This window comes from Heterocephalus glaber, unplaced genomic scaffold (genome assembly GCF_053883595.1).
Source record: "Heterocephalus glaber isolate CG9 unplaced genomic scaffold, H.glaber_assembly_v1.0 deba00001577, whole genome shotgun sequence".
NCBI lineage: Eukaryota > Metazoa > Chordata > Mammalia > Rodentia > Bathyergidae > Heterocephalus > Heterocephalus glaber.
Genome location: NW_028258358.1, coordinates 12,904,974 through 12,919,110, shown reverse-complemented (window position 1 = coordinate 12,919,110; position 14,137 = coordinate 12,904,974). Strand labels below are relative to the sequence as shown.

Sequence of the window (14,137 nt, the reverse complement as noted above, 5' to 3'; positions counted from 1 at the left end):
CTGAGTTTCTTTTTGAATTAAATGTGTTTCTTGTATGCAGCATATTGTTGGATCTTGCTTCTTGACCCATTCTGCCAATTTATTTCCTTTGATTGGTGAATTGAGACCATTAGCATTGATGGTTATAACGGATATGTATTGACTTACCCTTGTCATGACTTTTTCTTTTTGTTGGATTCTCCCCCTTTGCATTTAAGTTTTTTTTTGACATAATTCTATTTATTTTTTTTATTAAATTCTTTTATTGGTACATTGTAGGTATACAACACAATTACATTTCTCATTGGGAATTGTACCTATACATAATGCCTCTTGGTTCTTATTTTTTCCCCATTCCTAGCCCTCCCTTCATGCCCTCCACCCTTCCCTATTTACAAAGACTTTATTTCCATGTTTTCCATTTCTCATCATTTTTCCTTTCCCTTCTTTCCTTTCCCCTGCCCCTCCCACTACCCCTACCCCTTTGGACCTTTTCTTCCTATTTTACATTATCGATTATTCATTCTCATAATTGGTACATTTTAGGTCACAATGTAATGACATTCATCATTGGAAATTTGCACCTTTACATAATCTCTCTTGGTTCTTATTTTTCACCCTTGCCCAGCCTTCCCTTCAACCCGTCCATTCCTCCCTATTTACAAAGATTTTGTTCCTGTTTTTCCATTTTCTCATATTAATCCCATTCCCTTCTATCCTTTCCCCTAGCCCTCCCACTTCCTTCCCCTTTGCCCCTTTTCTTCCTATTTCACATTACCTATTATACATTTAGTCCTTATTTACACTTTCAGTTTCTCACACCAGAGAAACTATTTTGTATTTATTCATGTGTGTCCTGTTTATTTCACTTAAGAGTATTGCCTCAATGTGCATCCACTTAGCTATAAATGCCTCTAATTTCTCATTTTTTATGGCTGAGTAGTACTCCATTTTATAAAAAAACCACATTTTCTTTATCCAGTCTCCAGTTGATGGGCATTTGGGCTGTTTCCAAGTTTTAGCTATTACAAACTGTGCTGCTATGAACATGGGCGCACATATATCACTGTGGTATGATTCTTTTAATTTTGGGGGGAAGATCCCCAGCAGTGGAATAGCGGGGTCAAATGGGACTTCCAGTCCTACTTCTTTGAGGTATCTCCATACTGATTTCCACAGTGCTTGCACCAGTCTACACTCCCACCAGCAGTGCAGCAGGGTTCCTCTTTCCCCACTGCCCCGCCAGCATTTGTTATTGGTTGATTTCTTGATAGCAGCCATTCTTTCTGGAGTGAAGTGGAATCTCAGCATTGTTTTCATTTGCATCTCTCGAATGACCAGTGATGTTGAACATTTTTTCATGTATTTATTTGCTATTTCTACTTCTTTGTCTGAGAAATGTCTGTTCATTTCAGATGCACATTTTCAGATTGGGACTTTAAATTTGGGAGGTCTGATCTTTTTAAGTTCTTTATAGATTCGAGATAGTAGACCTTTGTCTGAGGAAGAGCAGGTGAAGATTTTTTTCCACATTGTGGGTTGTCTCTTCACACTGCTGGTGGTTTCTCTTGCTGTGCAGAAGCCTTTTAATAAGAAGAGATCCCACTTGTTGATTGTTTGTGCTAGTTCACGGGCAACTGAGGTTTTGTTCATAAAATCTTTTCCTACACCGATGTCTTCAGTGGTTCTACCTAACCTCTGTTCCAACTGGTTCAGCGTTTCTATTTTAATATTTAGATCTTTAATCCATTTTGATTAAGCAGTACTCCCAAATCATCCCTGGAAGCAAGCATCACCTTGATCCCCAAAGCAGAGAAAGACCCAACTGAAAAAGAGAGCTATAGGCCAATCTCACTAATGAACATAGATGCAAAAATCCTTAATAAGATAATGCAAACAGAATGCAGAAGATCATCAAGAAGATCATACACCCTGATCAAGTGGGATTCATCCCAGGGATGCAGAGATGGTTCAATATACACAAATCAATCAATGTAATACACTATATCAATAGAGCCAAGGCCAAAAACCATATGATTATCTCCATAGATGCAGAAAAAGCATTTGACAAAATCCAACATGCATTTATGATAAAAACCCAACAAAAAATTGGAATAGATGGTCTCTCCCTCAAACTGATAGAAGCCATCTATGAAAAACCAACAGCCAATATCATACTAAATGGTCAAAAACTGCAATCCTTCACACTCAAATCAGGAACAAGACAAGGATGTCCACTGTCACCACTCTTGTTCAATATAGTTCTGGAAACATTAGCCATGGCAGCTAGACAAGAGAAAGAAATAAAAGGAATAACGATAGGTAATAAAGAAGTCAAAATGTCATTATTTGCAGATGACATGATACTGTATATAGAAGACCCCAAGAACTCCACCAAAAGTTTTCTAGACTTAATAACCAAATTCAGTCAAGTAGCTACAAGGTCAACACACAAAAATCAATAGCTTTCCTCTACACCAATGACAGACTCACTGAGAGAGAAATAGGGGAAATAATTCCTTTCACAATAGCATCCAAAAAACGGAAATACCTAGGAATCAACCTAACGAAAGAAATCAAAGACCTCTTCTCTGAAAACGATGGCACTCTGAAAAGAGAGATTGAAGATGATATCAGAAAATGGACAGACATCCCCTGCTCCTGGGTAGGAAGGATTAATATAGTGAAAATGGCCATACTTCCAAAACTGCTATATAGATTTAATGCAATTCCAGTTGAGATCCCAGCAGCATACTTCATGGACCTTGAGAAAACAATCCAAAAATTCATTTGGAACAAGAAGTGACCCAGAATAGCAAAAGCAATTCTAGGTAACAGAGACATGGCAGGGGTTATCACAATCCCCAACCTACAACTATACTACAAAGCTACTGTGATAAAAACACCATGGTACTGGCAAAGAAACAGACTTGAGGACCACTGGAACAGATTAGAAGATGCAGAAACAATGCCAGACACACTCAGCCATCTCATCTTCGATGAAGGAGCCAAACACCCTCACTGGAGGAAAGATAGCCTCTTTAATAAATGGTGCTCGAAAAATTGGGCTTCAACTTGCCAAAGATTAAAACTAGACCTGTATCTCTCTGCATTTAATTTCTTATCATGCCTGGTGGTTTCATTCTGCTGTGCTTCCTGGGGTTGTGATCCTCATTGTCTTTTCCTAGGATATTGTCTAAAATTCTTTGGAGTGCTGGTTTGGTATTCATGAAGTTCCTCAGATGCTCTTTGTCATGAAAGTATCTTATTTCTCCATCAATTTTGAAAGATGGTTTTGCAGGGTACATCAGTCTGGGTTGGAGGCTGTTTTCCTTTAGGGCTTGAAATATGTCACTTCAAGCTCTCTTGCCTTGAACATTTGCTTTGAGAAGTCTGCTGTGATTCTGATGGGCTTTCCTTTGTATGTGATTTGTTTCTTTAACTGCTTGTAGAATTTTGTTCTTCTGTTAGGTTTCTGGAATCTTAACTGTTATATGCCTATGAGTAGATCTTTTTTTTGTTTTGATCAAGGCTAGTCCTGTATGCTTCACTTATCTGTATGTTAAGTTCTTTTCCCCTGCTTGGGAAGTTTTCTGCCATTACTTCGGTGAACAGTTTTTTTTATGTCATCTGCACTCTCCTGTTTCCTCATTGACTCCGATCAGTCTTGTTATTCTTCTTTGCATCATCATCCACCAGCTGCTGGATTGATTTCCCATGGTCCCTTAGTATTTTTGAGAAATTTTTCTTTTCCTTGTTAGTAATTGCAATCTTGTCTTCTATATCTGAAATTCTATCCTCACATTCTCTCATTCTGCTGCATAAACTTTCAGTGGAGTTTTTAATCCCCTGTAAATCTGTTTTCATCTGTTTTATGGATTCCATTTGTTTCCTATGTTAGGATTCCATCATGTTCCTCAGCTCCTCTATTTTCTTATCTGTGTCTACTCTAGAGTTATTAATCTTGTCTTGCACTATGGACACAATCTCTCTTGTTATCTTAGAAATTATTTCTGATTTCATTTTTTCCAGATCCTCTTTTGTTACCAGTTCAGGCAGTCCAGGTGGTTGAGTATCAAAATGTTCCATCTCATTTCCCTTTGGGGTTGCCTTAGGTGATCTGGAAGTCTGGTTTTGAGACTTATTTATGTGTCTTCTCATTTCAGCAGATGCATCCTGCTGTGTCTTTGTTAAAGCAACTTTTTGCATACCTGGTGGTCTTCAATTCTCAGCAAGTCACCAAGCAACCTTTTCTCTGCTGCTCACCACTGCACCAATTCCTGGGTTCAGTATGGTTTCCTTCTGGGTCCCTGAACTGACCTGTTGTCTCGGCGGGCTTTCGGCTTGGGCCTATGCACAGTTGGAATGATATCTAGGTGTGCCTCTGGCAGGGCCCTGCCCCCCTAAGTAGCTGTTGTCTGGAAGGGCTTTTGGCTGGGAGCTCTGTACCCCTGACTCTGGTGTCTGAGCAGGCTAGGGTCTCCACACACTTACTAATGGTATGGGGCTGGCCCCTGGCTAATCCTTGTGCACCTGTGCGGTTCTTTTCTGGGCCGCCCTTTGGATTGGGCTGGTGTGCCCAAGCCACTGTTATCTGGGTGGGGCCCTGCCTGAGATCTGCCTGCAGCTTTGCAGCTCTGGTCCACACCGCTGGTCGCCAGGATCTGTGCACACTTATGGATGGTATCAGGTGGGCCTCTTTCCTGTGCTTTATTAATTGAACTTTTTTATATTCAGTGTTTTAAAATCTGTGATTATTTATTCAAAAATAAGAAGGCCTCTGTTTTACACTAACTTCAGGATCTTATTTGTAGATACGAGTTGAGATCATCTTATTTCTATTAAATACGGCTTCAAAAGGAGCGGTTAGGGCTTGGGATGTGCCTCAGTGGCACCATGCCTGCCTGACAAGTGCAAGGTCTTGACTTTTTCCCTGGTATCAGGAAAAATAAAAAAGCTCTCAAAGGGAATGACTGAGTTAGACCAACTCGAATATAACATTTATATAATTGTAAGTCTATAATTGTAAATTGCTTCCTTTTATGTGCCCAAGATAATTATATAATAATAGTATTTGATTTCTAAAATTTCATTTTAAGGTGGAAGTGAAAGCTGTCCCTGTTTCCCAGAAAAAATCATCTTTACAAGAACAAGCAAAGAAACCTCAAAGGATTCCTGGTAGTCCTGCGGTAACATTAACATCTTCTAATACTGACTTGACTTTTGGTGGGCTGGCTTCACCAAAACTGGATGTTTCCTATGAACCAATGATAGTGAAGGAGGCTCGATACATTGCCATAACAATGATGAAGGTAATTGGTTTTTACTTATCAGAAAATTTTTTTCACCATTTATTTAACATTTAATTGATTCAAGTTCAGATATAAAATTATAGAGCTAAAGAACTGGTGATACTTGTAAAATTTACAGCCTGTTTTTAAAGATAATGTAATCTTCTGCCAGAGAGGACTTTTCATTGGTTTTTGATTATGTAGAGGAGATAACCAGTTCTAAAACAAGTTAATACAATCAGATTTTGAGGTGATTTAAAACTGGATTCAAGCTTTGCAGAGTGTCAGTGTCGTAGCCAGTGAGGTTTATTCAAGGCATGGTTGTTGCTAATTAAAACTGGGTCTTAGTCCCTGCCAAAGTATTTGTCGACTTTTAGTCTAGTACTAATGCTAGATTATAGCTCTTTATGGTTTACCTAAGCCCCCTTCAATTTTTAGGTCCTCCCAAATGCCAGGTGCATCTTTTTCGCCCTCCTATCTTGTCAGGCTTTTTACTTTTCTGATGCCTTTAGATAGATTTTTTAAAAAAACGTTTTCTGGAGCTTTTTTAATGATCTTCAGAGGTAATATTGGTCAAAATTAGCAAGATGATCATTATTTGAAGTTGAAGTTGGGAATTTTGATGTTTTTCGATAGAAGTGGTGAACTATTGTGGTTTTCTAGTTGAGGCATGATTAGGTTGGTGTTTTGTGTTGATTATGGTAGAATATAGACAGTGCAATTGGGCAGATAGATGAAAAAGTATGGTTTTATTTAAATACCTTTAGGAGACTGTTGACTTAAACTGAAATATGCCAATCATTTCAACTAGTAAGTTGCCAATCAGAATAGAGTCAAGATATTTAAGTTGCAGAATCAGTAAAATTTGGTATTTAATGTATGACAGGGAAGCTACTTCCTCCAGCTCCCTTATGACATATCTTGAAAGTCAAGGAAACAGCAGCTTTAGAAGGGTTACAAATGTTCTGCTGCAGAAGTAAAGTTTTGAAAAGGCTCTAGCAAGAATTTATCACTGATCTTGGTAAGAGAAGTTTTAGGGGCAGTGAGTCGATGAATGACTAAATGAAGGGGAAGTAAGAATAGCTGGAGACAACCAATTGTATGTAACTCTTTCAAATGTTTGGCTCTGAAATGAACCACAGGAAATACATTTGAGTGAAGGCTTTGGAGTTTGGAGTCTAATGTAAAGAGAATTCTACATTTTTGACTACTGATGAGGAAAACAGTTGACAGAATGGGAAAAAAAAGAGATTTTGAGAGATAAAAAATTATATTTAAATCCCAGGTTGAAGGATTGGCCTTAAATAGGAGAGGTCCTTCCTAGTCCTCAGGAGAGGAAAAATAAAACAATACAGATGCAGATTTATATATATACATAGTAATGCTAATGAAACTATTTAAAATAATTTCATGTTTTAAGTTAGAGACAGGAGTGATGAATCTTAGGATTAAAATTTTGAAAGAAGAAAAAATAAAATAGTCATTATGGAAAATGAAGAAGACTAATCAGAAAAGATTTATCAGACATCCTTGAGTGAGTTGAAATTGGATATCATATATTAATAGTGGACTATGAGTCATATGAGCATGTGAAAAATAATCATTTGATGGATCTACTATTGCATTATGCCATATATAATTCAATGGAAGAACAGTGAGACAAGAATTTAGCATATAGTGGTTAAAGAAAAAACAGTGGAACCTAAGTAGGTTTGGAAAGATGTAAAAAGATTCAGAGAGGGGTAGTTGAGGAAGGGGGTGTGAGGGAGTGGAAGCCCCAAAAACAGATATAATAGGAGATAACGAGGTAGAAAACTAACATCCTTATTTCAGAGATAATTCTGAGTAATATCACAGGTCTGTGGCATTTATTTCAGCTTACATTTATAGGGCTTAGTTTCAGGTCTCCTTAATCTTTCTTTCTAGTTTCCTGTGAATATGCTTAAGTTCCTATAATTTCTTTTGAAAATCTAATTGCCAAAACTGGGTACAGGATTTCAAAAATGTACTAAGTGGCGCAAGAGCAGTTACAGAATGCCATTTCCAGCTGTCTGTATATGTTCATTCAGGCTGCAGGAAAGCAGATTTTCTTACATCAGCTATTGACAGATACTTTGTGATTAAATGTTGTAGAAAACTGGGATATGACTTTTACTTTCACTGATAAATGTAATAATATGTATTTGAGGGAAAGTGGTGCAGTAGAAAACACTTTGTACTGAGTATCCAGCTATTAACACCTTTTCTAAAGACTCAACCTTAAATTGCACTTATCTCATTTACAACTTTTGTGTAGGTGAAGGAAGCTAGAAATTTCTGAATAACATTCATAAAGATAGAAAGGATGAGAAGAAGGAAGGGCTTTGTGAGCAGGAGTGTTTTGTTTCATAAACAGAAGTTAGAAGTGGATGAGATGTTGTAGATCTTGATCTGAAGTGATGATTAACTTGGTAATATTGCAGACATATAGAAATGTCAGGAATAGTGTACCAAATTTCATATATTTATAGCCCATTTTTGTCTTTACATTTTACCGTAATTAATGCAGCTCTTTTGCTATTTTTATTAAGAAATAGATCTTTACAGGTACAAATGAAGCTCTGTGTAAACGCTTTCCCAAATCCATTCCTACCCCTTGCTTAGAGGGTGATGATTTTCTTTCATACACACTCACATGCACACACACATGTACACACACACACATTTTACTGAACATATATTTACTACCAAATAGTGTATTTTGTTGTTCTGTATACTTTTCAGTAATTCATAAAATGCCATCATATTTTACATGTTCTTTTGCCAGGTTTTTGTGGGGTTTTTTGGACCAGGGATCAAACTCAGGACCTTGTGCTTTTGCCAGTGTTTTTGTTCAGTGTTATTTTTTAACTTCAGTTGTAGTTCATTCACTTTAACTAGTTTGAAATATTTCATTGGATACTGTTCCATAATATATCCATTTTGCTACCAGTGGACATAGTGTAAACTGTTCTGAAATAAACAACCTTGTATTTGTCTCCTTTTATGTGAGCAAGAGTTTCTCTAATATATATACCTAGAAGGGTAAGCATGTATTCAACTATATTAAATATTATAAAATTTACACTCCTACCAGCAGTGTCTGAAAGTAATAGATACCCCATGTTCTCATTACACTTGGTTGGGTTTTTTCATTGTTTTTTTTTAGTTCAGATTTCAATATACTGCTGAGACTGTCCTCCTGGGCTCAAGCAATATTTCTCCCTCAGCCTACCTAGTAGCTGGAATTAAGGGCACATGCCACCATACACAGTGGGCACTTGGTTCTTACCAACATATTTTGGTGACTGTAATATGATTGTTTTGTTGTTTTAATTCAGATTTTCTTAATTCCCAGTTTAAAGTTTCAGTTCTTATTGGCATTTCAGATTTATTCAGTGAATTAGCTTTATTTACTTTTGTTGTATTTCTCTCCTTTGTATTGATTCGCTCTTTATATATTATGGATACGCTTCCTATTTGGGTATGTGAATTGTATATCTACTTCTGCCAAGTGAAGGCTTTTTTGTATAATATCTTTGTTTTGTAGAAATTTATAATTTTAATATACTCAAAAGATACTACTCTTTTTCTTTTCTTTTTTGTACCAGCAATTGGGACCTTGCACTTGCGAGGCAGGCAGCAGAATCACTGAGTTAAATCCCCAGCCCTCTCCTAAATTTTTTAAAAGTTTGTTTTTTGGTCTTTAACACGCCTGGAATTTTATTTTTTGTAAATAGTGTAATGTGGGTAATTGAATTTTTCTTTTTCTCTTGTATGGATAACCAGTTGTCTCAGCACCAATAAATGAATGTTTTATCATTCTACTGCTTTAGAATATCTCTAATTTTGTGGTTGTACTTGTTTCTTTCTCAAAGGTTTATGAAAATTACTCATTTGAAGAACTGCGTTTTGCATCACCAACTCCTAAGAGGTAAGGATTACTTTGTGAAAGTAGAGCTAAAACGTGTATTGTACACTACTTTCAACTAAACTCATCCTATATTCCAACTTTATTTTCCATAAATAATTTTTTTTTAATTTCAGCAGTGATTTTCCACATATAGTAATATGTAGATTTGTTAGTAGATACATCTTTTCAACTATAGTACTGTTGTAATACTCATAATTTTTTCTTTTTTCTTTTTTTTTTTTTTTGGTACTGGGGATCGAACTCAGGTCCTTGCTCTTGCATAGCAGGCCTAGAAACCACTGAGCTAAATCCCTGGCAATACTCATAATATTGAGCTAGAGAAAGAATAGCTAGGATCAAAAAATGTATAGGGCCAGGGATTTAGCTCAGTGGTTTCACCGCCTGCTGTGCAAGCACAAGGACCCGAGTTCGATCCCCAGTACCAAAAAAAAAAAAAACAAAAGGTACAATGGCTGGGGATTTAGCTCAGTGGTTCCAGCACCTGCCTTGCACGCGGAAGGACCTAAGTTCAATCCCTGGTACCAAAAAAAAAAAGAAAAATGTATAAAATGGCTTGTGTAGGGTTTCTTAAGTTTTCCAGTTTGATTGTTTACTATTTTATAATTATTCTTTTCTCCTTCACCAATGAGTTCTGGAGAGATTTTGGTGTGTATCATACTTATATTTGGATGCAGTCTTAATTTTCCAGCTCCTGATTAATTCTGTTAACTCCAGATTTAAGCAGGTATTTATATTAGTATTTTTATTTGTTTGTTAGAAGTACTTTTTAAAAGGGATGCTTTTTTAGATCCGTGGTACTTTAGAGAGATCACATTCATAGAATTTAGGAACAGCTCTGAAATGAGTGAGAAAGCATTATTTATTCATAGGTCTCAATGTATTGCACATCACAAGTGACTTTATTTTTATTAGAAATAACAGGTTATTTTTATTTTTATTAGAAATAACAGGGTTTTTTAACTTTATTCTGGTTTGTATGCAAAGTTCACTTGTAACTGACAGTCTAGAAAATTTTCTGTCAAAAATACTAAGCATTGAAAATGTATCTTTGCCAGGGACTTAGCTAAGTGGTGCAGTGCCTGCCTTGCAAGAGCAAGGTCCTGAGTTTGATCCTTGGTACCAAAAAAGAAAAAATGTATCTTTGATAATAGGAAAGTAACATTTTATCTTTGACTTAATTATAGTTACAAAATTTTCACTATAGTAGAAGCATATGATTTATATAAAATAATGTCAATAGTATGAATTTATATCTTGTTAAGAATAACCATTTTCTGGTAAGTAAATTTTTATATATTTTGGAGACTTTAAGCCTAATTGAAATAGTCTCTTGTCTAAGTAGATTCATGTATTCACTTGAATTCACTGTTGAGCATATGCTATGTGGAAAGTGCAGTACTAGTACAATACTGAGACACATTTAAGAGCAGCACAGATGTGGTATCAGTTCTCATTCTTATGGAGAAACAAACTATAAGGAAACAAAACAGTACTAGTAAGGTTATTTAATAGACAATGTTGGGAATGGGACAGATTACCAAAGTAATGCATGACAGACAGCAGAGGGCTATTTGAAGCGTTAATTATTTGTTAATTAATTTGTTAATTAACTGGAGAGCTGGATGGTAATTGGCCATTGCCATTTAAAGGTTTGGAAAGTTCATTCTAGGCAGATAAAACCTGGGATGAGTGGAGCTTGATTGAGGAATAGAGAGATAGTCAGGGTGGAGAATAGGGAGGAGAGGGATTTTGGTTGAAGGTTAGGGAAGAAAGTAGATGAGGTCCATTTTATATATGGATTGGTAGATTATATTAAAGAATTTGAACTCTTCCAAACTTATTTGGAGAATTCTAAACAGGAGAATTATATAGGTTAGTTTATAGTTTATTAAAGATTATTCTGTCTACTCTCTGAAGAATTATAGGGGAGAAAAAATACAGAGATGAGTTAGAGACTATTAGGTGTCTTGGACTAGGGGTGGAATGTAAAATATTTGGATATATTTGGGATATACCTAGAAGGAATAACCAACAGGCCTTGTTGGCAAGAAGAATTAAGAATATTCATGGATTTTCTTTGTCTTCAGCTACAGTGTACTTCAGGCATTGACCACCTTTGGCCCACAGACCAAATCTAGCTTCCTGCCTGTTTTCATAATAAAATTTTATTAGAACACAACCTTGCTCATTGTGTTTATGTGTTGTTATGGCTACTCTTACACTACAATGGTAGAATTAAATAATTATGGCAAAGAATTTTTGGCCTAATAGACCAAAATATTGTTATAGGAAATGTTTACTGACCCCTGGTATAGATTATCATGATTTTAATAAGGATCCAGATGTCTAAGAAGCGAGCATATGTTTTTCTGTCCCAGTTTGTTTTTTAAGGTTTATGTGGGTAAGTAGGAAGTAAGAGTTTTTCTTTGAATCTGTTAAAATTGGGAAGGCAAGATACCTTCTCTAAGCAACTGGAAATAATTTGAAATTCACAGGAACAATTAATTTGGAGTCATCTATATATAAATGGTATTTAACACTGATGAATAGATGAATGGTCAAATAAAAAGATGATAAAGTCAAATTAAGACCTAGACTCAAGTCCTGGAATGTTCCATAAATTAAAGATGGTCAAGGAGAGAAACCTTCTCCCAAAAACAAAAAAAAACATGTAACAATGGCCAGGGTAAGAAAAAAGCCTGGAGAAAATCACTGAAGCGAGAAGTATTTCAAAGAAGTAAGAGTTGTCAGGTATCAGATGCTTCTAAGAGATTGCTGAGGAGGAAGAAGTGGCCATTAAATTTGGAGACGTGATAGTCATTGATGACCTTAGCATCAGCAGTTATAACAGTGTTGGGCACAGAAGCCTAATAACAATAAATTGTGGAAATGAAAAAAAAAAACAGCTTATTAGGGACAGTTCTTTAGATAAAATTTGATATAATGGGAGAAGAGATATGAGACCTAATTAGAGAGGAATATAACGTCAAGGGTAGGTGTTTGTGAAGATGAGATTGTAGAGTTTGTTTGTATGCTAATAGAAATGATCCAGTAGAGTGAGAGAAGCTAATGATACATGAGAAGGAGCACGGTAACTGTAAGTGGAAATGTCACAGCTCTAGTGGAGGCACTGACTTTGGATAAGACCCAGAAATGCTTCTTCTAGTGTAACAGGAGAGAAGATAAGGGAAAGTAAGTTTCATTAATGTGATTGCAACTTGGAGGTTGCATCTGATTTCTCCTGTTTCCTCACAGGAAAAAAAGATGAGGTCATGATCAGCTGAAAGTAAGGAAGGGGATTGGTGGAGTTTTGAAGTGAGAAAGGACTTAATTGTTTAGGAGTAGGGAAACATCTTATGGTAGGGAAGTGGGACAGCCATGTAGTATGAGAATATAAAAAAATTAAATGTTTGCTAAAATATCATAATGATCTCAGTATCCAATCAAAAGTAAATTTTCCACTGTGCATCTTATTTCTTTCAGACCCAGTGAAAATATGCTGATACGTGTCAATAACGATGGCACTTACTGTGCAAATTGGACTCCAGGGGCAATTGGACTGTACACTATTCATGTTACCATTGATGGCATTGAAATAGGTATATGTCAGTTATATTTTACCTAGTCCAAAGAACTAGAATCAAAACCACCCATATGTTCTAATTTTGCCCTTTGACTTGTGTGATACACAAAGATAGGTTTTATAACTTTTTTTGCTTCCTTTTCTCCATGATGAGTATGTAATTAGTGCATTCCTACGCTCTTAACATTTATAATAACATATGGTGTTTGGTCAGTCATTATGGCCTTCGTGACTTCTTCCCTCCCTTCCCCAATGTGACTGTTCAGATATGATGTCCTCCATACTGCTGTATTACACTGTATATGCCACATCCCCCTCATGATATACCTGTCTCCCTCTCTTGACTATGAGCAGAAGCCATATCATTCATCCGTAGTTCTGCCAGTCTAGATCTGTGCCTGGCGTGTAATGGCTGCTCCATAAGTATAATTGAACGTGTGAACTTTCTTTGCCATTAACCTTGAAGAGCATATTGATTTTCTTTTGGGCATTAAGTCTTTATTTTTAAACTCTGTGTCTAATAAGAGCAAAATTTAAATATAATATTTTTCAATGTGAATTCCTTATAGATTTGGAAAACCTAGTATATTCTGGTCTTGCTTTAGGCATTCATACAGTCTCCATTAATGTATCAGAGATTCTGAAAAGCCTGAAGAATCTGTTTTTGCTTAAACCTCATTATAGGACCTCTTGCCTGTGGAAAAGAGGCCAGTGGGATACAAACAGTAGTAGAGTCAGTCCTTTATTCATGGGTTCCACATCCATGGATTCAGTTGTACACCAGAAGTACTCGAAAAAAATTGCATCTGTACTGAATGTACAGATTTTTAATTGTCACTGTTCCTTAAACAATACAACAGCTATTTTATTGCCTTTACATTGAATTAGATGACTTAAAGTAAATACTAGCAAAATTGCAGTGAGTAGGTATAATTTTTTAATTGTCTTAGAGTAAAAGAAACTGATTTGTTTTTAGAGTAAAGCTGAAGAAAGATTCATATTTACTTAGAATCATTCATTTTATTCCCTATTCAACTTCCCTACTCTTCTTCCTAACTCAGTTTTCTTCCAAATTGTCATGGACCAGGACCTTGCTTGACTATAGAGGACAGTTCATTAGACTGGCAATAATAGTAATAGCTAAGATTTATTGAACATGTAATATGTACACATTTTTCTACATACATTTCACACATTTTCCGTTAAGTCTCAGTAGCACATTGAGGTAGGTGCTATTGCTGTTCCTAGTTCATAGATGAAAATTTTAGACATGGAACCATACAATACTGGCAGATGTGAAAACATCCAAGCAGTCTAGCATGAGAAAACTCA

At 36.1% G+C, this 14,137-nt stretch overlaps 1 protein-coding gene and 1 pseudogene across 22 annotated transcripts in view; both read left to right on the top strand.

The window, feature by feature from the left end:
• The window catches only part of Mycbp2 (MYC binding protein 2), a 294,048-nt gene that overhangs the window by 162,704 nt on the left and 117,207 nt on the right, over positions 1 to 14,137 (top strand). For all 22 annotated transcript variants that reach the window (XR_015443710.1, XM_087192942.1, XM_004845227.4 and 19 more), the window contains 3 exons: positions 5,079 to 5,291; positions 9,167 to 9,222; positions 12,706 to 12,821. Coding sequence is in view for 21 of the 22 variants with exons in the window: in XM_087192942.1 (XP_087049068.1) it covers positions 5,079 to 5,291; positions 9,167 to 9,222; positions 12,706 to 12,821 (385 nt within the window). In the remaining variant the exon portion in view is untranslated. The remainder of the gene's footprint in view (positions 1 to 5,078; positions 5,292 to 9,166; positions 9,223 to 12,705; positions 12,822 to 14,137) is intronic.
• On the top strand, positions 5,541 to 5,662 carry LOC147823512 (U4 spliceosomal RNA; annotated as a pseudogene).